Source organism: Aquarana catesbeiana, linkage group LG08, assembly GCF_042186555.1.
Source record: "Aquarana catesbeiana isolate 2022-GZ linkage group LG08, ASM4218655v1, whole genome shotgun sequence".
Lineage (NCBI taxonomy): Eukaryota > Metazoa > Chordata > Amphibia > Anura > Ranidae > Aquarana > Aquarana catesbeiana.
The window spans coordinates 224,527,047-224,554,010 of NC_133331.1; the positions used below are offsets into that span (position 1 = coordinate 224,527,047).

General features: G+C 44.3%; 2 protein-coding genes across 4 annotated transcripts in view; one reads left to right on the forward strand and one right to left on the reverse strand.

Annotated features, from left to right (window-relative positions):
- The window catches only part of GHITM (growth hormone inducible transmembrane protein), a 107,213-nt gene that overhangs the window by 52,784 nt on the left and 27,465 nt on the right, over positions 1-26,964 (forward strand). For all 3 annotated transcript variants that reach the window (XM_073596891.1, XM_073596890.1, XM_073596892.1), the window contains exons 4-8: positions 5,821-5,932; positions 21,205-21,346; positions 21,614-21,722; positions 21,972-22,160; positions 23,477-23,648. In XM_073596891.1, coding sequence (XP_073452992.1) covers positions 5,821-5,932; positions 21,205-21,346; positions 21,614-21,722; positions 21,972-22,160; positions 23,477-23,648 — 724 coding nt within the window. The remainder of the gene's footprint in view (positions 1-5,820; positions 5,933-21,204; positions 21,347-21,613; positions 21,723-21,971; positions 22,161-23,476; positions 23,649-26,964) is intronic.
- LOC141106263 (zinc finger BED domain-containing protein 4-like) lies at positions 1,439-3,819 on the reverse strand. Its single transcript, XM_073596889.1, has 3 exons — positions 3,684-3,819; positions 2,143-3,524; positions 1,439-2,058 (listed from the first exon to the last, which is right to left on the reverse strand). Exons 2-3 carry the CDS (start codon positions 2,963-2,965, stop codon positions 1,670-1,672), a joined length of 1,212 nt encoding a protein of 403 aa, XP_073452990.1. The 5' UTR covers positions 2,966-3,524; positions 3,684-3,819; the 3' UTR covers positions 1,439-1,669.

Genomic DNA, 26,964 nt, shown 5'->3' on the forward strand with positions numbered 1-26,964 from the left:
TGCAAGGCCGCAACCTGGTCTTCAGTTCATACATTCACCAGATTCTATCAGGTGGATGTGAGAAGGCATGAGGATATCACCTTTGGGCGTAGTGTGCTGCAGGCAGCAGTACAGGGTCCTCAGGTCTGATTGCACCCTACTTGGTCGTGGTTCCCCCCCCTCAGGTAGCATTGCTCTGGGACATCCCATCAGTAATTACTGTGGCTCTGTGTCCCGTGATGTTCGAGAAAGAAAATAGGATTTTTTAAAACAGCTTACCTGTAAAATCCTTTTCTTTTGAAGGACATCACGGGACACAGAGGTCCCGCCCCTCTTCTAATACACTATATTGCTTGGCTACAAAACTGAGGTATCCCTGCAAGGGGGAGGGATTATATAGGGGGTTGAACTTCCTGATAGGGTGTGCCAGTGTCCAATCACCAGTGATACCTATATAACCCATCAGTAATTACTGTGGCTCTGTGTCCCGTGATGTCCTTCGAAAGAAAAGGATTTTACAGGTAAGCTGTTTTAAAAAATCCTATTATCTGGACACTTGAATGGTGATGAGAATAATAGTATTCCCATCACCATTCTTCAAGTGTCCAGATATTGGCAATTTGGCATTGTGTCAAGTTCAAACTTTGAGCTTAGTTATTAGAATAGAAAAAAGAGGGAGAAACACCCGCGCAATGGGATGCATGCAATGGAATAAAAATTTAAAAATTAAAGAATGTTGTTGGAACTGCTGCCACTACTGATTACTTCCACTAGGTGGAGTAAGATATAAGAAAAAAGGAATAGAAGTAGATAGCGCTGTTTCCAAGCCTGGTGAATTCAAATGTGTTTATAAAGGTCCTGGATGTGCATAAGTCAAGTTGGTTGTCTGACTTAATAAAGTGCAGTGTGTGCTCTAAAAAAGATATAACTTAATCCGTATGAATATAATATATCCATATATAAACAAACCCTATTTTTAAATTAAAAATATTTGTGCAAAATTATGTGATCCATAACGTAAATCGATAATGTACATATGAAGTGAACAAACAAATAAATATAATCAAGTGCTTTCAGTGCTGCTAGGATCTGGTGAGTGCAATTAATCACTATTAGAACACGGATTAAGGCACGCACTGAAAGGTTTACTCATTGGAATATCCATCAGAATCCAGGGTTTTTTTTTGTAGCAGCACTGAAAGCACTTGATTAAATATATTTGTTTGTTCACTACATATGTACATTATCGATTACGTTATGGATCACATAATTTTGCACAAATATTTTTAATTTAAAAATAGGGTTCATTTATATATGGATATATTATATTTATACGGATTAAGTTATATCTTTTTTAGAGCACACACTGCACTTTATTAAGTCAGACAACCAACTTGACTTATGCACATCCAGGACCTTTATAGTAATTCCACGGGATAAACATTCGCTATACTATAGGCAATATCTTTACAATCTTTCCCACTCCATACTGCCCTCCCACTAAGGGAATAACACATTTGAATTCACCAGGCTTGGAAACAGCGCCTATCTACTTCTATTCCTTTTTTCTTAGTTATTAGAATAGCCACTTAAAATGCATTGCATTTGCAAAAAATAGTATTCTCACTTCTCAGAATACTATTTTTTGCAAATGCAATGCATGTTAAGTGGCTATTCTCAGAATAGCCACCTAACATGCATTGCATTTGCAAAAAATTAAATTTGAAAGTACTTTCTCGCTCAGTTGTGAGCGATGGGGTCGCATTATCACCCCACCATGGCTAAACACACGTTCAACAGGTGCGCTTGATGCAGGGACTGACATTACTCTTACCGCTACCCTGAACAAAGAGGGGAGCATGTGCCTGTTCATGGCCCAAAACTGAAGGCAGCTCTGTCCATCACAAATGTCTAAATACTGGTTCAGCTGTATTTGGGGACTGGAACATGAATCTCTCTTCTGTTTTTTGCGGTATGCTGTGAACAGCCCAGATTGACTCTCTGACTCTGCCACTGGCATTTGCTCGTCTTCATCGGTGGTTGTTGGGGTGGGCTTGCAGTCCTCTTTGAGAATCAAGTCTGAGAAACACAAGCATAAAACAGTGACTCAATGCACTCAGGTGTTATTACTGCAAACGGGTTATTACCAAAAACATAACATACTTTTTATCATCGCAGACACAGCCTCCTTGACATTTTCGGTAGCCAAAACATCATGGGTCAACCACATGGTGCCAAATGAAGGATCCAGCAGAGCAGCTTTTAGGTATAGAGGGTCAGAGAAGGGTAAGGTTGCTACATCATTCTGTTCATCTGCCATCCTCACATTGACAAAGATCCCTTCGAATCGTCTTTGGAGTGATTCTTGCAGGCTACGGATCAAGCCACCAAGGTAGCGCACGCTCTCTTTATGATTTTCCAAGTGGTGATTCAGAGAAAGGATACAGGGTACAACAGCACTTATTGTCACAAGTTTTTCTCCCTGTGAGAGGTCTGTGGCTTCTCCAAAAGGTTGAAGGACATCCACGAGTTCCTTAATCTGATTCCACTCTCTAGCTGTGAATACAGTCTCTTTGTGTCCCCCATCTTCAAGCATTCTAGTCAGTTTCAGCTGGTCACAGCTGACCACTGATTTCAATTGCCTCAGTGTGGAATTCCAGCGTGTGGTAACAGAGGCAGGGATTCCACGCTGTCCAAACTCCTCCTCAAATTTTTCCTTGAAAGAGGTGCTTGTGTGTAACAAGGAGCTCAACCTGGAAGCTTTGGCGAGAGCTGCATTGACTAATTTAGTCTCTTTAAGTCCATCACCTATTACCAATTGAAGCGTGTGTGCAAAACATTGAAGTCTAGTCTGGGTTTTTGCACTCAAATAATTGTCAAACATCTCCTGTTCTTCCACTGACAGGTCATTCCAAATGTCTGAATCATCAAGGTCATCGTCTTCATCTAGCTGTCCTGGAAAACATGTAGTGAATGCTTTTTTCATGTTTGCGGCGTTGTCACAGATGATGTGGTCTACCTTTTTTTTAATCTTGTACTCTTCACATATATGCTCAAATTCCTCACAAATTCTTTCCCCTGTATGGGGACCTTTGAAGCGGTTTCAAGCAAGCAACTGTGATTTTAACTGAAGACGGTCATCCTCAATGTTGATCCAGTGCACTGTGACTCCAAGAAAGCCTCTCATCCTGCGGTCTGACCATATATCTACAGTCACTGACAGATGATCTACCACTTCGAGTTCATTTTTCAGCTTCATTTTCCTATCTGCCACCAGATTGTCAAGCTTGCCAGTAATTGTTCTTCTACTTACTGGAGAGTACTTGTTGTCTACTATTGACAAAAAGCGACGAAAGCTTTGATGTTCAATGATGGACAGTGGCATGTTGCAGTTTAGAATGAGGTCTGACAGGATTGAGTTTGTAATTGCCTTTTGCTGCTGGTGGTTGCAGTGGTATAGCTGCACAGTCCCCTGTGCGATGAATTGTGAGATTTGAGGCTGGGTATCATCAAAAGTCCCTTTGGTATGGATGTACTCTTCATATCTATAGAGTAAACAGAAGAGAGATAGAAAAAAAAGTTAGCTATGTGATTTATTGATTTGAACAACAATAGACTCTGCTCCCACCTAAAGTGGGATGTAAGCCTAATTTGCATATATATATATATATATATATATATACACGTGACGTTACTGTACCTACTTTTCTTTGTGGGTTTTGTAGTGACGGATGAAGTTGGATGTTGTGGTGGACGTGTCTCTTATTTTTGAGTTGCAGACCTTGCATATCGCCGTTCTCTTCTTTTCACCAACATCTAAAACATAACCCTTAAATCCAAATTTAATTATTTTTGGAATCGCTCCCTCCATTATAGCTGCCTTGTGCGTTGATCTGTCAGGGGTGGATCCAGAGTTTGCTGTCGGGATGGCCCGGGCACTGCCAGAAAATAAGGTGTTGCTGCTTAGTACACTAGTACTTACAGAACTATTTTTTATGTATTATATATATACGGTCCTAACCTAACCTTGTTTAAAACAGTGACACGTTTATCATTCCAGATTAGAATATTACATTAGTGACTCGTAGTGACACTTTTTGGGCACCAGTGACACCAATACAGTGACCAGTGCTAAAGTTTGCATTGATTTCAGCATGCATGGAGCACTGCAGTACATGAACTTTCACTGGATGTGGACTGTTTAATGAGTTTGTAGTACGCATGGAGAACTTAATTCAGCAATATGATTTTTATGTAATATTCACGTTGAGCACTTTGTACTTCGCACAAGTAATAGTTAATTAGTGAAGGACTCAGGGGAGAACTGGTCTGGGACTGAGGGTCCGTGCAGTGGCCGTCGCAGCGCAGGAGAAAAAAAGCACAGAGCCGAGGAGGAGGAGAAAACAAGGAAAGAAGGTTTGTACCTACCTAGGTTTCATAGTTTTAGCATGTGCAATGATATTGATGATTGATTGCATCTGCAATCATATCTGCATCCTGCAATCATCAGTACAGGCCACTGGCCAGGGCCCTGCGCCCAGGGCCCTGCTAGCTGCTACATCACTAGTGCAGATTTGCAGAAGCTGCAGGTCTGTTTGATGCAGTGCCAAGCAAGCTAATGCTTCCCTGCAAAGTTTGCAGGGAAGTTTTCAGGGAAGCATTTGCTTGGCACTGCATCAAACAAACCTGCAGCTTCTGCAAATCTGTTTCCTCCTCCTCGGCTTCTGGCTCTGTGCTTTTTCTTCTGTGCTGCGACGACCACTGCACTGACCCCCATTCTCAGACCAGTTCCTCCCTGAGTCGTGTGACTGTCCCTGCTCCAGTGCCCCCTCAGTAGAAGAATAATAGTCTGCCATGACTTACTCTATGGCTGCTGGACTGGACTCCACTCAGATTCAGTCAGTCGGCTAGGCTTGGCTGGCTCCTTGGGCAACTTCCAGTTCCTTCTTCCTCCCCCCCCCCTTGAGACCCGCGACTCACGCTGCTGGCTCTGCACACTTGCACAGAAGCCCAGCCCCTCCCTCAGAGATCACTCCGCAGCAGGAGGGGGGGCGGTGCCGCGGCCTGGCCGGACGGAATACAGAGACCTGTACAGCCTAGGAGGAGAGACTGCAGCGCAGTCATCAGCAAATTAAAAAAAAAGTCTGCGGCGGCCGCGAACACTGCAAGCGCCGCTCGCGGACACCTATGCGATCCCCGCCCACAATGTTAGCAAGCTGTATTTGTGGGGGCAGAAGCCGGGACTCGGGGGAGCTTTCTTTTGTGGGGGGGCGGCTTTTGCCTAGGCCAAGACACAGCACTGGTGGTGCCAAGTCATTGCAAGTCAAAGTCAAGTCGCAAGTCATTAGTGGCAAGTCAAAGTCAAGTCGAGTCATTTATTTAATTTTGTCAAGCAAGTCGCAAGTCCTCAAACAGGTGACTCGAGTCCGACTCGAGTCAAGTCATGTGACTCGAGTCCCCCACCTCTGCTACAAAGTGCAGGACATGGCTGGACAATGCAGAAGCAGGGGAGGCTCCTGCCCAGCTGTGCTTCTAACAGCCCCAACAATGCAAGGCAGGTGCCCCTACTGACTAAACACGATAGAGAGTGGTTGTGGTTCTGGTGTCTGGAACATAGAGCGGAAGTGATGGTTTTTGTGTACTTCTGCCCTGGATGCCCATTAGTGACAGAATTGTTAAGTGAGCTTACTATATGCTTCGTTCTCCTAGAATTGCTAGGGGAAATCATCCTGTTAAAATCTTTTTTTTTTTTTTTTTTCTTTTCCATCCCCTGTCTGAATTTATAACTTAAGAAACATCTTTTAACACTGAGTTCAGATATATTTCTTTCTTGTCTTTCAGTTGATGCAACAGGTAAATTAATTGTCGCTGGAGGTGCTGCCGTTGGTCTTGGAGCATTGTGTTACTATGGGCTTGGGATGTCCAATGAAGTTGGTGCAATTGAGAGAGCAGTGTAAGTTGTGAAAGTTAAATGACCTCTGATTAATCCTTATTACCTCCAGGCTTCTATATTTTAGCAAAGGTGACCTGACATTTCACAATAATATGTTTTATTAAGCTGATAGAGAAGCGATAGATTGGATGCAAAGAGTTAGGTGCACTATTTACATGCAGTCTGATTTACTTTTGGCCTTTAAGCCCCATACACACTATCAGATTTTCTGCTGATTTTTTTTTTTCCTTCACATTTGCCAAAACCATATAATATGAGGTCAAACCTTTTGCATCACATGGTTTTGGTAACTCTGAAGACAAAATCAGCAGAAAATCTGATAGTGTGTATGGGGCTTAAGGCTGCTAAAGATATGTACCACGTCATTGCAGTAGGAATATACCTGTTAAAAATTTGATCTTTCGGCTCAGCTCTTTAATGTAGAAGTTGTCTGATCACTTTTACATACCAGAGCGTACGTAACAATAAAAAGGCTTGTGTTTGCCTGAATGAACTGTAATAAAAATATTGTTTGATAAACAGCTGTGCAGTGTAAATTATAATTTTTAGGCCAGAAATGCTAATACTAATTTAACACGTACAAAATATTTTTTCCTTGTCAAAAGAAGTTTATTGAGTATACAATGTTATAAAGATACATAAAGTAAGTTTACAAGGATCTATAAAGTAAGCTCATTGTTTTACACAAAATATTTTTTAAAAAGTTGATCTTGTGGTGACAGGGATAATGTCTAGCTGGACCCAATATACATTTTTTTGTTCTCTTTAGACATCCACAGGGATCTTTTTCCCATTTCACTTCTAGTTCTGGTGACCAAACACAAATGAAGAGAGAGTGCAAAGCCACCCTAGTGTAACTTGGCTTTAACCACTTGACAACTGGGCACTTAAACCCCCTTCGTGACCAGACCAATTTTCAGCTTTCAGCGCTCTCACACTTTGAATGACAATTACTCAGTCATGTAATACTGTACCCAAATTAATTTCTTTCTCGAACATCACGGGACACAGAGCCACAGTAATTACTGATGGGTTATATAGGGTGTGCCAGTGTCCAATCACCAGTAATACCTATCAGGAAGTTCAACCCCCTATATAATCCCTCCCCCTTGCAGGGATACCTCAGTTTTTACGCAGTGTCTTAGGTGATGGACGTGTAAAGATGTCCTGTGCTGAGCTCCAAAGGGAATATCCTAAGATCCTATACTGGGGCAAGCCAGGCGAACCGGATCCGTTCAAAGTGTCTTTTCATGGCCGAATTGAATGGTACCCGGGCCCCGTGTCCGAAGAAACAAGGTTTTACCCGTAATGCTTCTCTTTTTAGAGAGCTGGACCCCGCAGATCAGAAAATGGCTTTAAACTTCCTAATTTCTGGCGAGGTGCTTTACGGTCCCAGAACTGTTGGATCCCCCTATTCGTAGGGGGCCCCAGTCTCTGACGGTTTTTTCAAACGGAGCCCACCGTGAGAGGTGAAGATTGGGTCTGTGTAAACAGCACCCTGCAGCTGGATAAGGTAAGAGGAGATTCCACAGAATTTTTGAGTTCTAGTGGCTTTTCTCCTTTAAGGTAAATGCATGCTATGCCTATTGTAACCACCGGGGGCTGCCAAGAGCACAAACCTGCATATGCTGACTGTCTGTCTCAGGTGTTGTAATCGCTGATTATGTCCCAGCGTCTCAAGCAGGCTGCAAACAGGTAAGGTGGAAGGGGGGATTTCTCATGTTTGAATGTTCCCCCCCAGGCTAGAGAGGGGCCACAGGGGTCTAGAAAGTGGTTATACCACCCGGGCTCTGCGGCCTAATGGCCACCATCTCTGAAGATAGCCGTTCAGGCAGATCTTGTTACCAGCCTCCCTCCCCCCCCCCCCCATCCCCAGCCTTTCTCCAGAAGAATGACAGGAGAGTCGGCAGTGCGGGAAGCGCTCGTTTTTTTCAAAACTCGAGGGGGGGGGATGGTAGAGGAGGGGGCGGGACGTCAGCACAGAGTGCTTAGACTCCCACTCAGGCCAGCTGCAGGCTATTAAAGGCACTCTGTACAGGTGCACTCAGCCTTCTGAGAGACACAGAGCTGACGGTCGCATGTAAGGTGGGACACAGGCATTCTCCTAGGCAGCATTTACTGAAGTAACACCAGACTGAGCATTGGGTAGCAAGGCTTTTAGCCAGACTACATCGCTCAGCGGGCAGTGTTCATTTGTATACCTCACACCTTGTTGCTTTGCACTATGGGTAGAAGAGGTTCAAGCACCCCAGGAACCAGAGACACTAGGGGATCTCGTTCAGGTTCTGAGGGCCCCCTGTCGGCAGCATCCTCCCCCCCTAAAGATGGGCCAGGGACGGCTAGCCGGGGAGAGCCATCGGGGTCAGGGACTACACCTGCCTCTGGCACTTCAGCCCCTGTATATATTACACAAGAGGTTTTTTCCTCAACCATTAATGGTCTAGAGGAAAGATTAATGGCCGTGATTACGTCTTCACTAAGTGGAAGAAAACGCACTAGGCTTTCCTCTGTTCCCCAAGACCCTCAGACAGAGGAGCTCTGGGATAAAGGAGATGAATCCCTTTCAGAGGATCGGGATGGGATGGATGATTCCTCTTCAGGGGAATCAGGTGGAGAGGGACCCTCTGCGACTTCCCAAGAGGAGAAAGTCTTAGTGCAGATCCTCACTGGATTGGTCCGCTCCACATTTAAGTTGCCCATACCTGAAACTGCTAAAGAATCCTCTTCTGCTTTGGGGTCACTGAAACCTTTCCAAGCAGCACATGCTTTTCCTGTTCATACTTTAAAAAAAAAGCTCATTTATTCTGAGTGGGATCACCCAGACAAACGTTTTTTTCCGCCGAGAAAGTTTTCAACACTTTATCCGATGGAAGAAAAGTTTATTAAAATGTGGGGAATACTGGCTATTGATGCCGCCATTTCCTCCGTAAATAATAGCCTGACTTGTCCTGTAGACAATGCTCAGATGCTCAGGGATCCTGTAGATAAAAGGATGGAATCCCTATTGAAGGATGTTTTCTCCTTAGCAGGATCAGTGGCCCAACCTGCAGTAGCAGCGATTGGAGTCTGTCAATACTTAAGAGACCATGTTAAGCAGGTCATCAAAGTATTACCTGAACAGCAGGCCCAGGGGTTTGCTAACCTTCCAGCGGCCTTATGCTTTGTGGTTGACGCCATTAGAGATTCTATCGTGCAAACCTCCCGTCTTTCACTGGGGTTGGTGCATATACGTAGAATCCTATGGTTGAAAAATTGGTCAGCCGAAGCACCATGTAAGAAGCTACTGGCTAGGTTTCCATTTCGTGGTGCAAGGTTGTTTGGAGAGGACTTGGATAACTATATCAAGAGAATCTCTTGTGGGGAAAGCACTCTCTTACCTGTCAAGAAGAAGAGTAAGCGTCCCTTTTTCAAACGGACTCTTTCCCCAGCGCCGGGGGCTTCAGCCTCCAGGCAGTCTCGAGGGCCGCCTCCATCGGGGTCCAGAGACAAGAGTCAACCCCAGGGACAAAAGAAGTCCTGGGGAAAGAAGCCTACTAGGCAAAACACTAAGACCTCTGCATGAGGGGGCGCCCCCGCTCACTCGAGTGGGGGGAAGACTGCGACAGTTCTCAGAGCTCTGGCACGAGGACTTCCAGGACAGATGGGTAATCTCCACGGTAACCTTAGGGTACAAGCTAGAGTTTCAGGAATTCCCTTCTCCTCGGTTCCTCAGATCAAATGTTCCCAGAGACCCAGAGAAGAAGCAGTCGCTCCTTCTAGCGTTAGAGCGACTTTTGTCGCAGGAGGTCATTATGATAGTTCCCGCAAAGGACCAGGGATTGGGCTTCTATTCCAACCTTTTTACGGTCCAAAAGCCAAATGGGGATGTCAGGCCCATTTTGGACTTAAGGGATCTGAACCGATTCCTAAGGATTCAATCCTTCCGCATGGAATCAATTCGAAAAGTAGTTCCCACCCTGCAGGGAGGAGAATTTCTGGCATCAATAGACATCAGAGATGCATATCTGCATGTGCCCATTTTTCCTGCTCATCAGAAGTTTCTGCGCTTCGAGGTAGGAGGGCGCCATTTCCAGTTTGTGGCTCTGCCTTTCGGGATAGCCACTGCACCTCGAGTGTTCACAAAGATCTTGGCTCCTCCTCTGGCCAGATTAAGGGCTCAGGGTATAGCTGTCATAGCATACCTAGACGACCTGCTCTTGATAGACCGGTTGGTAGCCTCTTTGAATGGAAACTTGAGGACCACGGTCAGGTATCTAGAACACCTGGGTTGGATCCTCAACTTAGAAAAGTCTTTCCTAAAACCAGTAAGAAGACTGGAGTATTTAGGTCTGATTATAGATACAAGCCAGGAGAAAATATTTCTACCCCAGGCAAAGATCACTGCTTTGAGAGAGCTGATTCTGACAGTAAGGACCAAGAAGGGTCCCTCAGTCCGCCTTTGTATGAGGCTACTAGGGAAGATGGTGTCTTCATTTGAAGCAGTTCCCTATGCTCAGTTTCACTCAAGAATGCTGCAACACAGTATTCTGTCGACCTGGAACAAGAAGGTTCAGGCATTAGACTTTCCGATGCACCTGTCGCATGCGGTGCGTCAGAGCCTCAATTGGTGGCTCATACCCGAAAACCTGCAGAAGGGGAAATCCTTTCTACCGGTTACCTAGACGGTGGTAACAACAGATGCCAGTCTGTCAGGTTGGGGAGCAGTTCTGGAACAGGTTGCGGTCCAAGGGGTATGGTCCAAGACAGAGAGGACCTTACCCATCAACATTCTGGAGATCCGGGCGATACATCTAGCTCTAAAGGCCTGGACTATCAGGCTACAGGGTTGTCCGGTCAGGATCCAGTCCGACAATGCCACAGCAGTGGCTTATGTCAATCATCAGGGAGGCACCCGGAGCCGAGCTGCTCAAAAAGAGGTGAACCAGATCTTAGTCTGGGCAGAGATGCATGTGCCATGCATATCGGCAGTTTTCATCCCGGGAATAGAGAATTGGCAGGCGGACTATCTAAGTCGCCAGCAGTTACTTCCAGGGGAATGGTCTCTGCATCCCGACGTCTTTTGGGCCATATGCCAAAGATGGGGCGTTCCAGATGTAGATCTCTTTGCATCCCGATTCAACAAAAAGATAGACAGATTTGTGGCAAGGACAAAAGATCCTCTTGCATGCGGGACGGATGCGTTGGTGATTCCGTGGCATCGGTTCTCACTGATTTACGCATTCCCGCCTATTCTGCTACTACCACGACTCCTTCTCAGGATCAGGCAGGAAAGGAAGTCGGTACTTCTGGTGGCCCCTGCTTGGCCCAGAAGGACTTGATATGCAGAAATAGTAAGGATGACTGTAGGTTCCCCGTGGACACTACCGGAACGCCCAGACCTGTTATCTCAAGGTCCAGTGTTCCATCCTGCCTTACAAACGCTAAATTTGACGGTTTGGCTATTGAGACCCACGTTCTGAAGAGTCGTGGGCTCTCAGGTCCTGTCATATCTACCTTGATTAATGCAAGGAAGCCAGCTTCCAGGATGATTTATCATAGAGTCTGGAAGGCTTATATAACCTGGTGTGAATCCAGAGGTTGGCATCCCAGGAAATATGTCATAGGTAGAATGCTTGATTTTCTACAGATGGGATTAGAGATGAAGCTGGCCTTGAGTACCATCAAGGGCCAGGTCTCTGCTTTATCAGTATTATTTCAGCGGCCACTTGCTTCACATTCTTTGGTCTGAAACTTTATGCAGGGGGTGATGCGTCTTAATCCTCCGGTTAAAGCGCCTCTAAACCCCTGGGACTTGAATTTGGTCCTGGCTGTGTTACAGAAACGGCCTTTTGAACCAATAAGTCAGATTCCTTTGGTCTTGTTGACAAGGAAATTAATTTTTCTGGTGGCCATCTCTTCTGCTAGAAGAGTATCAGAATTAGCAGCTCTTTCCTGTAAGGAGCCTTATTTGATTATACACAAGGATAGAGTGGTACTACGCCCTCATCCTAGTTTTTTACCGAAGGTGGTTTCTGATTTTCATTTAAACCAAGACATTGTTCTACTTTCCTTTTTTCCAGATCCCTGTTCCCCGGAAGAGAGATCTCTACATTCGTTGGATGTAGTAAGAGCAGTTAAGGCCTATCTAGGGGCAACTGCTCAGATCCGCAAGACGGATGTTTTGTTTGTGCTGCCAGAGGGTCCCAATAGAGGACAGGCAGCGTCAAAAGCTACCATTTCTAAATGGATTCGACAGTTGATCATTCAAGCTTACGGTTTGAAACAGAAGATTCCTCCGTTTCAGATCAGGGCACATTCCACAAGGGCTATTGGTGCTTCTTGGGCAGTGCATCACCAGGCCTCTATGGCTCAAATCTGCAAGGCCGCAACCTGGTCTTCAGTTCATACATGCACCAGATTCTATCAGGTGGATGTGAGAAGGCATGAGGATATCGCCTTTGGGCGTAGTGTGCTGCAGGCAGTGGCACAGGGTCCTCAGGTCTGATTGCACCCTACTTGGTCGTGGTTCCCCCCCCTCAGGTAGCATTGCTCTGGGACATCCCATCAGTAATTACTGTGGCTCTGTGTCCCGTGATGTTCGAGAAAGAAAATAGGATTTTTTAAAACAGCTTACCTGTAAAATCCTTTTCTTTCGAAGGACATCACGGGACACAGAGGTCCCGCCCCTCTTCTAATACACTATATTGCTTGGCTATAAAACTGAGGTATCCCTGCAAGGGGGAGGGATTATATAGGGGGTTGAACTTCCTGATAGGGTGTGCCAGTGTCCAATCACCGGTGATACCTATATAACCCATCAGTAATTACTGTGGCTCTGTGTCCCGTGATGTCCTTCGAAAGAAAAGGATTTTACAGGTAAGCTGTTTTAAAAAATCCTATTTTTGTGTCCTTTTTTTCATACAAATACAGCTTTCTTTTGGTGGTATTTGATCACCTCTGGGCTTTTTATTTTTTGCGCTATAAATGAAAAAAGACCGAAAATTTAGAAAAAAAAAACGCATTTTTCTTCGTTTCTGTGATAAAATTTTGCAAATTATTAATTTTTCTTCATAAATTTTGGCCACAATTTATACTGCTACATATCTTTGGTAAAAATAACCAAAATTAGTGGATATTATTTGGTCTGTGTGAAATTTATAGAGTCTACAAGTTGTGGTGCAAATCATAAAAAATTGATCACACCTGATGTACTGGAGGCCTATCTCATTTCTTGTGACCTGAACAAGTCAGGACAGTACAAATACCCCCCAAATGACCCCTTTTTTGAAAGTAGACATTCCAAGGTATTCAGTAAGATGCATGGTGAGGTTTTTGATGTTGTCATTTTTTCCCACAATTCTTTGCAAAATGAAGATTTTTTTATTTTTTTTTTTCCTCCCATAAAATTGTCATTGTAATTGGTTATTTCTCTCACATGGCATGTGTATACCACAAATGACGCCCCAAAATACATTCTGCTACTCCTCCTAAGTATGGTGATACCACATGTGTGGGACTTTTTCACAGCCTAGCCACATAGAGAGGCCCAACATGCAGGGAGCACCATCAAGTGTTCTAGGAGCATAAATGACACATCTAACTTGTTAACTACCTATTACACTTTTGAAGGCCCTGGAGCACCAGGACAATGGAAACGCCCACAAAATGACCCCATTTTGGAAAGCTAACACCCCAACGTATAATCTATGAGGCATAATGTGTCTTTTGAACGGTTCATTTTTTTCCAGAAGTTTTTGGAAAATGTGGAAAAAAATGAAAACGCATTTTTTTTTTACACAAAGTTGTCCATTTATAAGATATTTCCAACACGTAGCATGTACATAGCAAAAATGACACCCCAAAATACATTCTGCTACTCCTCCTGAGTATGGCGATACCACGTGTGAGACTTTTACACAGCCTGGCCACATACAGGGGCACAATACTGAAATAGCACCTTCAAGGGTTTTAGGAGCATAAATTACATATCTCATTTCTCACCCACCTATTACACTTTTGAAGGCCCTGGAGCACCAGGACAATAGAAGCGCCCACAAAATGACCCCATTTTGGAAAGCTAACACCCCAACGTATAATCTATGAGGCATAATGAGTCTTTTGAACGGTTCATTTTTTTTCAGAAGTTTTTGGAAAATGTGGAAAAAAATGAAAACACATTTTTTTTTTTACACAAAGTTGTCCATTTATATTTTATATTTCCATTTATATGTCCATTTTTTTATTTATATTTCCAACACATAGCATGTACATAGCAAAAAATGACACCTCAAAATACATTCTGCTACTCCTCCTGAGTATAGCGATACCACATGTGTAAGACTTTTACACAGCCTGGCCACATACAAGGAACACCGTCAGGTGTTCTAGGGACACATAGCATGCACATACCAAGAATTACACCCCAAAATACATTCTGCTGAGCAAAGGGTAAAAAAAAAGATTACCTGTGGTTTTAGTAGCACAGTTGTCCACAGGAGGATAGCACTGGTCCAGGCAGCAGGCAGGGACTTGGTCAGCAAAAGCGAACGCAATTGTCCAGACAACAGGCAGGAACACTGTCCATAGTCAGTACAGGCAGCAGGCAGGGATACTGTCCATATACAGTCCAGGGTCAGTGCAGGCAGAGATTGTCAGCAGTGCCAAAATATTGATCCTGGTAGTAGGCAGGAACATGGTCCATCCATGTGGTGTGGTCAGTTCATGCGACAGGCAGAGGCATGATGGCATAGGTCCTACAGGCAGCAGGCAGAAGTAGGGCCTCGTTCAGGACAGAATGGGGACAGGAGTAGAGGCTTCTCCCACCCAAATCTCTTTGAAGCCTCCGAGTCTCCAGACCCTAATCTAGGAATGAGAAAACAAAAAAAATTTTTTCTTCATCCAGAAAAACAATTCTGGAGCCCCTCACATATGTGAGACCCCTGTGTTATGAATCCCACTAGTCCAGTGGCAGGGTACAAGATCGGTCCAAGAGGCAGGCAAAAAAGGATGGTCAAACAGTCCAGGGTCAGTTCCAGATCAGGCAGAGGTATAAACAGAATCGGTAGGCAGAAGCGTGGTCAAAAAACAAGCCAGGGTCAGTTCCAGATCAGGCAGAGATATAAACAGAATCGGTAGGCAGAAGCGTGATCGAAAAACAAGCCAGGGTCAGTTACAGAGCAAGCAGAGGCATAAGGGGTGTGAAGGTAAATGGCAGGAAGTGAGGGTTATGTTTACCATACTTCACTAATAATTTAGTGAAGTTGTAACGGCGGAAACAGTCAACTATACAGAGGCCTGGTTGGGAAGGACATTGGGGACAATAAAAAGTAGTGTCTCTTCTCACTCCTCCTTTGGTGCACACCCGGCATTTTTTCTGCCGTTTTTGGCCTGTTGGTCTGGGGGGGGATTTTTTCGGGAAAGTGGCGTTTGGAGAGTCTACTAATCACATTGGATCGAATGGTTTCTGGTGGGCTGTTTGGGCAGTGGTGATTTCCTCCTGGTATCCAAGGAAGGATTTGGGGCTTGCAGTGGATTTATGATAAATAACATAGCTGTTATATATGGCCAAATTGAACAAATAAATCGAAACTTTTTTATACCACTGGTATGTTGTTCTCGTGGCAAGGTAGGGTTCGAGCATCTGGTCGTTGAAGTCGACACCCCCCATATACTTGTTGTATTCAAAGATGCATGTTGGCTTTTGGATTACATTGATGAAAGCACGTAGACGTCCCTTCTGTCCCTCCACTTCACAGCCAGAATTTCCTCATTACGTAAGCTCGCCATCTCCCCTCTTAGCTTTTTGTTCACGAGGCTTTGAGGAAAGCCCTTCCGGTTCTTCCTTACAGTGCCACACGCTGGAGTCTTCTGTCTGTGAAGATTTCGGAACAGGGGCAGACTAGAATAAAAATTGTCCACATATAGATGGTAGCCTTTCTCCAGGAGTGGGTTTATGAGTTCCCAAACGACTTTCCCATTCGATCCGATATATTCTGGGCAATTAGGGGGATGTAGCTGGGTGTCCTTCCCTTCATATACCATGAAGGCATAGGTATATCCTGTAGCTCGGTCGCATAATTTATACATTTTCACCCCATAGCGGGCCCTTTTGGTGGGAATAAATTGTTTTATGCCCAACCTGCCACTGAATTTGACCAGGGACTTATCCACGCTGGTCTGGGGTAAATAACTGGGGGAAGATATCAGAAAAATATTTTAGTAGTGGGCGAATTTTATATAGCTTGTCAAAATGTGGGTAATTTCGGGGAGGGCACTGGGTATTGTCATTGTAGTGTAGGAATCTCATAATCATGAGATACCTGGTTCTGGGCATTACAGAGGAAAAGATGGGCATGTGGTGGATGGGGAGGGTAGACCAATAGGAACGTAATACATTTTTTTTTGGTTAGTCCCATACAGAATGTGAGGCCCAAAAAAATTCTAAACTCCTCCACTGTTAGGGCTCTCCATTCGTAGGGACGGGCATAATAGGACGTTGCGTTACTTGCTATGTATTGTTGGGCATATAGATTGCACTGGGCCACAATCGATGCAAGCATGTCCTCAGTAAAAATAAGGTTAAAAAAATCTATTGGTGAAAAATTTTCTGTATCCACCTGGACTCCTGGCTGGGCAGTAAAAGGGGGAATGATAGCTTCTCCTGAATTAGGTGGCAGCCATAAGGGGTTCTCAAGGGAGTAGGGAAGGCTGGCATGGGACCTAACCCTTTGGGCCTGAGGTGACACCCCACTGGTACGTGGCCTTTGTCGAGGTACTGCGGTGCTGGTGGATGGCACTGCGGTGCTGGTGGATGGCACTGCGGTGCTGGTGGATGGCACTGCATCCTCACCAGTACGTCTTTGTCTGGCGGGCGGACTCTCATCCTCCTCTGAGGCTGTCAGTGTACCACTGCTGAGGACAGGCTCGTAGTCCACGTCAGAATCAGAATCTGAATAGGAATCTGAAGCGGAGAGCTCCCCGTTGCTCTCGTCGACCGCAAGAATATTATATGCCTCCTCGGCTGAATATACTCTTTGTGACATAGTGATGAAAAATGGCAGATATGTGGCACTGATGACACGTGACACTGGCAGATTGTACTGGTGATAGATGACACTGATATGTGACACTAATGTGGTAGGTGACACTGGTGATACTGATGACACTGATGTGGCAGGTGACAGACAGGTGGCACTGACAGATTGCACTGATACGTGACACTGATGTGGCAGGTGACACTGACAGGTGGCACTGATGTGGCAGGTGACACTGACAGGTGGCACTGATGTGACAGGTGGCACTGATGTGGCAGGTGACACTGACAGGTGGCACTGACGACAGATGGACAGATGGAATTGTCATCAATTAGCACTGTGGCACTGATGTGGCACTGTATGGGCACTGTATGGTGTTTCACTAAAAGCTCACTCACAGTTATCACAGATCGCTCTCTCTCCTCACACACGGTCTCTGTGTGAGGAGAGAAAGCCGGCAATGAGAGATGATCTCATATGTTTACATTTGAGATCATCTCTCATTGGAAGCTCGGATCGCGCTGTAAACGGCCGCTGTGTTGGCCGTTTACGGCGATCTGTAACTGGCTGTGTCCAAGGGACACGGCCAGAGCAGAATTTCCCCGATGTGCGCTCCCGGGAGCGCGCATTGCGGAAGTGAAGAGGAGGACGTCCAGGGACGCCCTCCCGGCAATTGGAGTCTTTCGGCTATAGCGCGGACGCCTAGTGGTTAATATGGTAAAGTTGAAAACACTACAGTGGTCAAACTCGCATTGTGTGAAGATACAGCATAAGGATTCAACTGTGGCTGCACTCCTATAACCACCAAGTTCCCAACAGGATCCTAACTGCCTGGATCCTGGCAGCACATCTGAGGCTATCCACCACCACGCTCGACGTGCAGATCCTTATGCGCTTGCGTCCGGTTCAGCCGGCACTGCTCTTCGAGCAGGATACAGGGGGAAAGAGAATGAGGACGTCACACAGTTGCCATGACAATGTGTTTCGGAGGCATGGCCTCCTTCCTTAGGTCATGCCCACTAACTCACTAGTAACTCGCCAGTTTATAGGGGAACAGAGACGCGGTCATTGTGGCGCCTTCCCTGTCTCAGATCTTGATGGAACACAAGGGTAGGGAAGGTAAAAAATGCTTATAGGTATTGGTTACAGCGGTGGGACTATAGCAACTTAATAGATAAAACATCATACTAGATTCCTTAACAGATGGTAATAAAAACTAAGCAATTTTATAAATATGTATCTGCTCCCAGTTAACACTAATATGTTAAAGTTAATAATTTGAATATGCTTAATTATGCTAATCAACCATAAGAGAGAGAGCATACTACTCCCATTAAGAAAGGAATTTTATTATTTTGGTGCAATATTATATATATAATATACACATATTCAATTTCCTCTCCCATAAATGACACATATAGTTACATAGAGGTTTGTTTACATAGAGGTTTGCTTTACATGTGTGTTTTCATATGTAGATAAATAAACTTAAACATAAATATAATAGGAGAAGGGAGGGGAAAATAATTTATGATTAGGAACCGCCTCTTGTATAATGATCTCTCTCTCTCTCTCTCTCTCTCTCTCTCTCTCTCTCTCTCTCTCTCTCTCTCTCTCTCTCTTTTGTGAGAACATATATACATACATATATATACACACATTTCCCAAGAACATAAGAGGAACCCCGGAAAAGCAGTATTCATATAAAGGTGTTGATTTTTAATTCTTCATTTAACCTATTGGGTGACATGGAGTTTAAAGCAAAAATCCAGAAGGTTTCCCGTAAGCATAATCTGGAAAACCCCTCACCTTCTGGAATGGTCAGGTATAGCTTCACACAAAAGTTGAAATGTCCCAAACAACAATACTAACTTATTTGGGATCCTCACCGTTTCCCACGCTGCAGTTTAAAAAATATTTTTTTATGTCCTGTCCCACTGTTGGAAAGATTTTGCTCACTCTGTCATTGACCCCACAGGAAGTGAGGGAAGATCTATGCAATGGCTTAAAGTGGATTTTCATCCTAAAATACAAGTTACCTCCTCTCCACCCCCCTTCATCATACACTTGCACGTTTTTATTCTTGTTTTTGTTCAAATAACTTCGGGGCTGGCCCCCATTCTCCCCCCAATGCATGTCACTTGCCTAGGCTAGTTACTGTCTAACCTGAATACTTTTTACAGCACTAATGCTAATACAAAACCCAATAATATTTACACTAGTAAATATGTATAAAACTAAAAAATATATAGACTGCTCAAAAAAATTAAAGGAACACTCTTTAATCGGAGTATAGCATCAAGTCAATTAAACTCCTGGGATATTGATCTGGCCAGTTAAGTAGCAGAGGGGGTTATTAATCAGTTTCAGGTGCTTTGGTGTTTATTTAAATTAACAGGTACATTAGGTGGACAACAATGAGACGACATCCAAAACAGGAATGGTTTTACAGGTGGAGGCCACTAAAATGTTTTCCTTACTCCCCTCTTCTGACTGTTTTTCACTAGTTTTGCATTTGGCTAGGGTCAGTATCACTACTGGTAGCATGAGGCGATACCTGGACCCTAAGGAGGTTGCACAGGCAGTCCCAACTCCTCCAGGATGGCACATCAATTCCTTTGCCAGAATTGCTGTGTCTCCCAGCACAGTCTCATAAGCATGGAGGAGATTCCAGGAGGCAGGCAGTCACTCTAGGAGAGCTGGACAGGGCCATAGAAGTCCTTAACCCATCAGCAGGACCAGTATCTGCTCATTTGTTCAAGGAGTAACAGCATGAGCACTGTCAGAGCCCTACAAAACGTCATCCAGCAGGCCACTGGTGTGAATGTATCTGATCAAGCAATCAACTGACTTCATGAGGGTGGCATGAGGACCCGCCGTCCTCTAGTGGTTCCTGTGCTCACTGCCCGACACCGTGGGGCTTGATTGGCATTTGCCATTGAACACCAGAATTGGCAGGTCCGCCACTGTTGCCCTGTGATTTTCACAGATGAGAGCAGGTTCACCCTGAGCACATGTGACAGACGTGAAAGGGTCTAGAAAGATGTGTGGAATGTTATGCTGCCTGTAACATTGTTCAGCATGATCGGATTAGTGGTGGGTCAGTAATGGTCTGGGGAGGCAAATGGTCATGGGGACGCACAGACCTCTACAGGCTAGACAATGGCACCCTGACTGCCATTAGGTATATGGATGAAATCTTTGGACACATTATCAGACTCTACGCTGGTGCAGTGGGCCCTGGGTTCCTCCTGGTGCACGACAATGCTGGCATCATGTTGCGAGAGTATGCAGCCAGTTCCTGGAGGATGAAGGAATTGATACTATTACTATTGATACTATACTATTGATACTGACCTAAATCCAATAGAACACCTCTGGGACATTGTCATTCCGTCGTCTCGTTAGGAGCATGCCCTGACGTTGTCAGGCATGCATACAAGCAGGTGGGGGCCAAACTACTGAGTACCATTTTTGAGTTGCTGCAGTTAAATTTCAGCAAAATGGACTAGCCTGCTGGATATCTTTTTCACTTTTCTTTTCGGGGTGTCTTTAAATTCAGCCTTCTGTAGGTTGATCATTTTCATTTCCATCAAGTGATGTGGCATCCTTTCATTCCTAACACATTACCCAGTCCATATCAGTATAGATATCCAGCATGATATTTTTCCCTGTTGAGATCTGATGTCTTTTCAAAGTGTTCCTTTAATTTTTTTGAGCAGTGTATATTTATACTGTAAGTTAATAATCGTAAAGTGCTCACAGTGAATACATCAAACAAAAAAAAAATTATATTCATATAGTCCACCAGAATTGCAGTAAATTGCTTCATTGAAGACATGAAACAACCATAGTGTCCACTGATAAACTTGATCCAATCAGTGTTTTAAATCACACAGACAAATCCAGAAAGGAGTTGAAGCAATCACATTCGGATAGTAATCCTCTGCCAAAAGGCTTCCCTATGGTGATCAGCTCACCTTATAATATGGACCCCTTGGTTGAATAAAAGTCCAAACCACAGAAATCTTTCAATCCCTCCCCACTATATGAATCCTGTGACCTCTATACAGCATCTAAATCAAACGCCATCCCAGGCCTCATGAAAGAAGGGGACAAGATATGCAAATAACTGCTGCACCACAGCCTTAACTAAAAACCCCTAAAAACATAAACGCACAACTACATTTTTGTATGTGAGTAACAACCCGATTGACAAAGCATAAGCTCATTGTTTCTGTACTCCTATGTGTTTTTCAGAATTTGGCCTCAGTATGTAAAAGATAGGATCCGGTCTACTTACATGTACTTTGCTGGCAGCATCGGTCTTACAGCTTTGTCTGCTGTTGCTGTTAGTAGGACCCCAGCTTTGATGAACCTCATGATGAGAGGATCCTGGCTGGTAAGTGCATAGAAAAAGATACAAAAATTACTTTGCATTTCATATTACTGGAGACCATTACTTAAATAATGTGTAGCCCTTTTAACTAGTTTTTTTTTTGCAAACTTGCAAATGCAATTGTCCAAAAATCATTCTGGTGTTTAATGTACTTTTAGTTGTTCACTTGGTCACTCTCCACCAGGCACAAACATTTCAGGAAATGTCTTTGATTGCTTTATTACTTTGTTCTTGGATAACTGAATTTGTTTGCGTGTTCTTGCCTTCCAGGCCATTGGGGCAACATTTGCAGCGATGATTGGAGCTGGTATGCTTGTTAGATCAATATCTTATGACCAAAGTCCTGGTGCCAAGCATTTAGCCTGGATGTTACATGCAGGTATGTTGTAATATGATGAAATCAAAGCTTTGTTGAATATGTACAGTACATACCGATTAACAAAAATGTTTTTCCCTGGCCAAGGGAATTAGTTTTTTTTTGTTTTCTGTGCAAAATAAAGTAAATTTAATTAAGTTTGTCAAAGAAAAGATTTGAGGTCTTGGTAGAGCTTTCAGATTAGGAGCATTTTTAGACCTGTTGCCACAACACTCTTTTTTAAATATTGCAATATTGTGTGTCTTTCTGCAGGTGTAATGGGAGCTGTGGTCGCACCATTAACATTACTTGGTGGCCCTCTACTTATCAGAGCTGCGTGGTATACAGCTGGTATTGTAGGTGGATTGTCAACAGTAGCCATGTGTGCACCAAGTGAAAAATTCCTAAACATGGGTGGTCCGCTTGGCATCGGTTTGGGTTTTGTTTTGGCATCGTCTATTGGTACGTACAGCATATATCTACATTTTGATGCATTCTTATTTTACAATAGGAATATGTTCAGTAATATAAAGAGTAATGGTATGTTATAGGTTCATCAGCTAATTGCCTTCTGCATGCAATACCTATAATCCTGTGTTTTTGTTATGAAATATCTGGCACGGATAGCGGAACGCTATGGTCATCAATATATCCTAAAATATAAAGGCACGCTGAATGGTGAAAAAGAGAACTAAAAGCAGCTGCCACACACAAAGTGCTACTCACTTTTAGTTATGAGGAAAGGTTGCGAGCATTAAACTTATTCTCTCTGGAGAAGAGACGCTTGAGAAGGGGATATGATTTCAATATACAAATACCGTACCGGTGACCCCACAATAGGAATAAAACTTTTTCGCAGAAGAGAGTTTAACAAGACTCATGGCCACTCATTAAAATTAGAAGAAAAGAGGTTTAACCTTAAACTGCGTAGAGGGCTCTTTACTGCAAGAGCGACAAAGATGTGGAATTCCCTTCCACAGGCAGTGGTCTCAGCGGGGAGCATCGATAGCTTCAAGAAACTATTAGATAAGCACCTGAATGACCTCAACATACAGAGATATACAATGTAATACTGACACATAATAAAATATGAAAATGTGGCGCTCACAAATAAAAATATGTGCAGATGTGAATAGACAAAGCAAAATCCATATAAAGTGAAGTCCAAATAAAATATTCCTAATGTTCTAATCCACAATGGAAAAACTTTTCAGGTGCAGTAAACCACAGACGCTCCAGAACTTTTCAGGTGCAAATCAACACCCCCATATATGTCCTCACTCACCAAATGACGATGAGCCCCTGCTTTGCAGTCTGGGGGTCACTACAGGCTTAAAAGATGCTATCCAGGGAAGTTCAGGGGTAGTGATGTACACATCAGATCAAAGGATTCCTATTAGAATTTCTCAGCAGAATCGTCAGGCACCAAAAAAGAAAAAAATTGGAACTAATAGTGAAAGTACCGTTTAAAAGGAATTCCACATACAAATGGGTACTTACAAAATAGCTGATAAAAACAGGCATGTAAAGGGATTGTAGATGTATCCGGACGCCGCTCACGGCGTGCGTTCCAGAGACCAGAAAGTGCGTTCCATGGAGCAGGAAATGACGTCAGTGCTGCCGGAAATGCGTCAATGTGTTTCGCCCACCCCCAGGGCGTTATCAAGTTAGTGGAATTTGTTTTCCCCTAACACTTATATGCTCGTACCAAAAGCTTTCAACTTCCTTTTGTAATAAACCACATCTTGATTTTGTCTTCTCCTTTGTTTTTATGCTAGGAAGTGCATTCCTTCCACCAACATCTCTATTTGGTGCTGGACTGTACTCTGTAGCTGTTTATGGAGGCCTTGTTCTCTTTGGCTTGTTTTTATTGTATGACACACAGAAAGTTATCAAGCGAGCTGAAGCTACACCCATGTATGGAATGGTGAAATATGACCCTATCAATTCGTAAGTATCCAGAAAACTTTGTGTTTTCCACATAGAGTACAGTATTGACATTGAGGGACTGTAGTGTACAAATGTGCTGGGTGGTAAACGTGGTCTGCTGACTAATGATTTGTGCTAAGATGAAATACTGATCTACAATGTTTACTTGTTCAGTGAAAATTTCTTTTTCATACATCATGTAACACAGAGTCAGGCTAATCATTACCTGCTGAGTTATACTTCATCAGGTGAATGGACACTGGTAGGCCAAAGGTCTTCAGACAGGAAGTGATTCCCTATATAACTCCTCCCATACAGGAAGCGCTTCAGTTTTTTTAACAGTGTCTGCAAGGTTGATGGCACAGTTTGTTTGAGCTCTCTGAGCTACAGGTCTCTAGTCCCACAAACGGTTCCAAAAATGAATCATGGGATTGACTGATTGGATCCATTTGACACAGGTTTTTATGCTTAGATAAATGATACCCGAGCCTCGCAAAGAAGACTCAAGATCCTGCAAGGTTTTGCCTGTAACGTGGCCTCCGGGCGGTGGACCCTGCAGAGTGGAAATCCTGGACACTACAACGCTAAGGCATTTCCTGCAGGGTGCTGTACAGGTCCAAGGGAGTGGACCCTAAACATGAAAGGGTACCCAGTCCTTGAAGGTCCTAGTGACAGGAACCCGACGTGAAGGGCGAAGATTGGGCCCTTAGTTTCTAAGTGGCCCTGCGCCTGGACAGGTAAGTGAAACCCCTTTATTTTAATATTGTGGGGTGTCTCAGTGATTGTAATCAGTCAAGCTAGCTAAAGGCTGGACACCTGTGTGCAGTGACCATACGGGGGAGTTCTGGACTAGCTGTGGGTGTTTGCAAAGTGTACCCTTTTTGCTTGTGTCTGGCTGTTTTTTACCTGTATCATGGTGCACCACGGTGCGCCATTTCATCTTGGTTCGCCCAGGCGCATGTGCGTTTGCAAGAGCGCCGCTGGGCTCGTCAGTTTGGCGGTCATGGCGCACGCGGCTTCGCCCACACATGAGCCGTAGCCTTTATCTGGGCACACGAAAATTTGCGTCGTACGTGTATACAGTCACGCCCATTCGCCGGGACCACACACATGTGTGCGCACACAAATGCATAGGACGTTTTGGTGCACACCCAGCTTATTTAAGCTGTGCGGGCCAAGCATGTGGGACACAGAGCAGGCTCTGAACAAACACTTGCAGTGGTGCTTTTTTGCTTACCCGGGTCAGAACACCAGGTGTTGCTTAGAAGGCTAAAGATGCTTAGCAGGATTGTTGCATTGGGGCTTGGTGAGCCCTATTAAAGGGTCTCCCTTATGAGGTATTTTAACCGCTTCAATACCAGGCCAATTCGGACACTTTGCTCCTACATGTAAAAATCATTTTTTTGCCAAAAAATTACATAGAACCCCCAAACATTATATATGTTTTTTTAGCAAAGACCCTAGAGAATACAATGGCGGTTGTTGCAACTTTTTATCTCGCAGAGTATTTGCGCAGGAATTTTTCGAACGCGTTTTTTTTGGGGAACAAAACTGTTTTGTGTTAAAAAAAAAAAAAAAAAAACAGTAAAGTTAGCCCAATGTTTTTGCATTTTGTGAAAGATGAAGTTACGCCGAGTAAATAGATACCTAACATGTCACGCTTCAAAATTGCACGCTCGTGGAATGGCACCAATGTTCGGTACTTAAAAATCCCCATAGGCGACGCTTGAAATTTTTTTACTGGTTACATGTTTTGAGTTACAGAGGAGGTCTAGGGCCAAAATTATTGCTCTCGCTCCAACGTTCACGGCGATACCTCACATGTATGGTTTGAACACCGTTTTCATATGTGGGCGGGACGTATGCGTTCGCTTCTGCGTGTGAGCACACAGGGACAGCGGCGCTGTAAAAAAAAAATTTTTTTTTTTTTATTGTTAATTATATTTTATTTTTTTTATTTTGACTCTTTTTTGAAAAAAAAAAAATAAAATTGATCACTTTTATTCCTATTACAAGGAATGTAAACATCCCTTGTAATAGCAATATGACATGTCAGGTGGTCTTAATAGTGAGATATGGGGTCAATAAGACCCTATATCTCACCACTAGGCTGGGAAGCCTGAAATAAAAAAAAATAAATAAAACGATCGCCGCTTCCCAGCCGAAGCGGCGCCCTTTTTTTGAATGGAGAGGCCGGGCGTGGCGTCATAACATCGCGCCCGGCCTCCGACGATCATAGAGACTCCGGGGACCATCTGGTCCGCCGGAAATCTCTATGATCTACATCCGGCGCCGGCAGATCCACTCTCCGCCTCACCGATCGTAACGGTGAGTCGGAGCAAGCACCGGAGGGCGGCGGGAGGGTGGGGGGACGTCCCCTCTCGCCTCCCATAGGAACGATCAAGCAGCGGAACGGCCGCTATGATCGTTCCTATGGTGTAGAGATTCGCCGGCTGAAACTGGCAATATCTGTAACTACAGGCATCATTCAGATATACCTGCTCAAAGCCCAGGAGGTCATATGACGTCCGTGGGCTTGAAGTGGTTAATTATACCGAAGTACTTTTTGTTTGCAGGCATTGAATGTCTTCCAAAAAGGGGAGTGGGACGAACACCACAGGGAAGGACACACCTATGTCATCAGTAGTTCCTGATGAACCTAGTCGTATCCCTAGTGTTGTATCCCCTGTAAGACCAGAGGCTCCTGGGCAGTCTGAGCTGTTGCGCCTATCTGGTATTGTGCCTACAGTCAACGCTGCTGCTTTACCCTTTATCACTAAAGATGAACTGTCCTCAGCCCTAGCCAGGTTAGAGCACAGTATTTCTGGCATGATTGCCTCCATCCCGCAGGGTGGCAGGAAGCGTGACAGATCCCCCTCCCCGGAGTCTCCTCGTTTTGGAGAAGGAATGGGTCGATAAAGGGGAAGAGCTTAAAGCTCAGGATTCAGTGGGGTGCCCGGCAGATGAGTTCCGAGCAATCTGGACAAGAAGATATCCACTCGATGTCTGCTTCTCGGTCGCAGAGGTTTTTGATTCAGCCAGCTGTTGCAGCAATTGATATTTGCCAATCCATAAAGGATCAGGTCAAACGGCCTGATAGGCCTAACCAGGAAGATGATCTGCCTGAAAGACAGATATTCCTCGAGTGCTGTGTTTTGTTGTTGATGCTTTAAAGGATCCAATACAGCAAGTTTCTCGTCTGGCTCTCTTGTTTGTACATATGCGCAGACTTTTTTATGGCTTAAGAACTGATCAGCCGAGCTTCCTTGTAAAAAGTTATTGGTTGGTTTCCCGTTTTCATGGGGAACGTTTGGTGATCACTTGGACAAATATATCC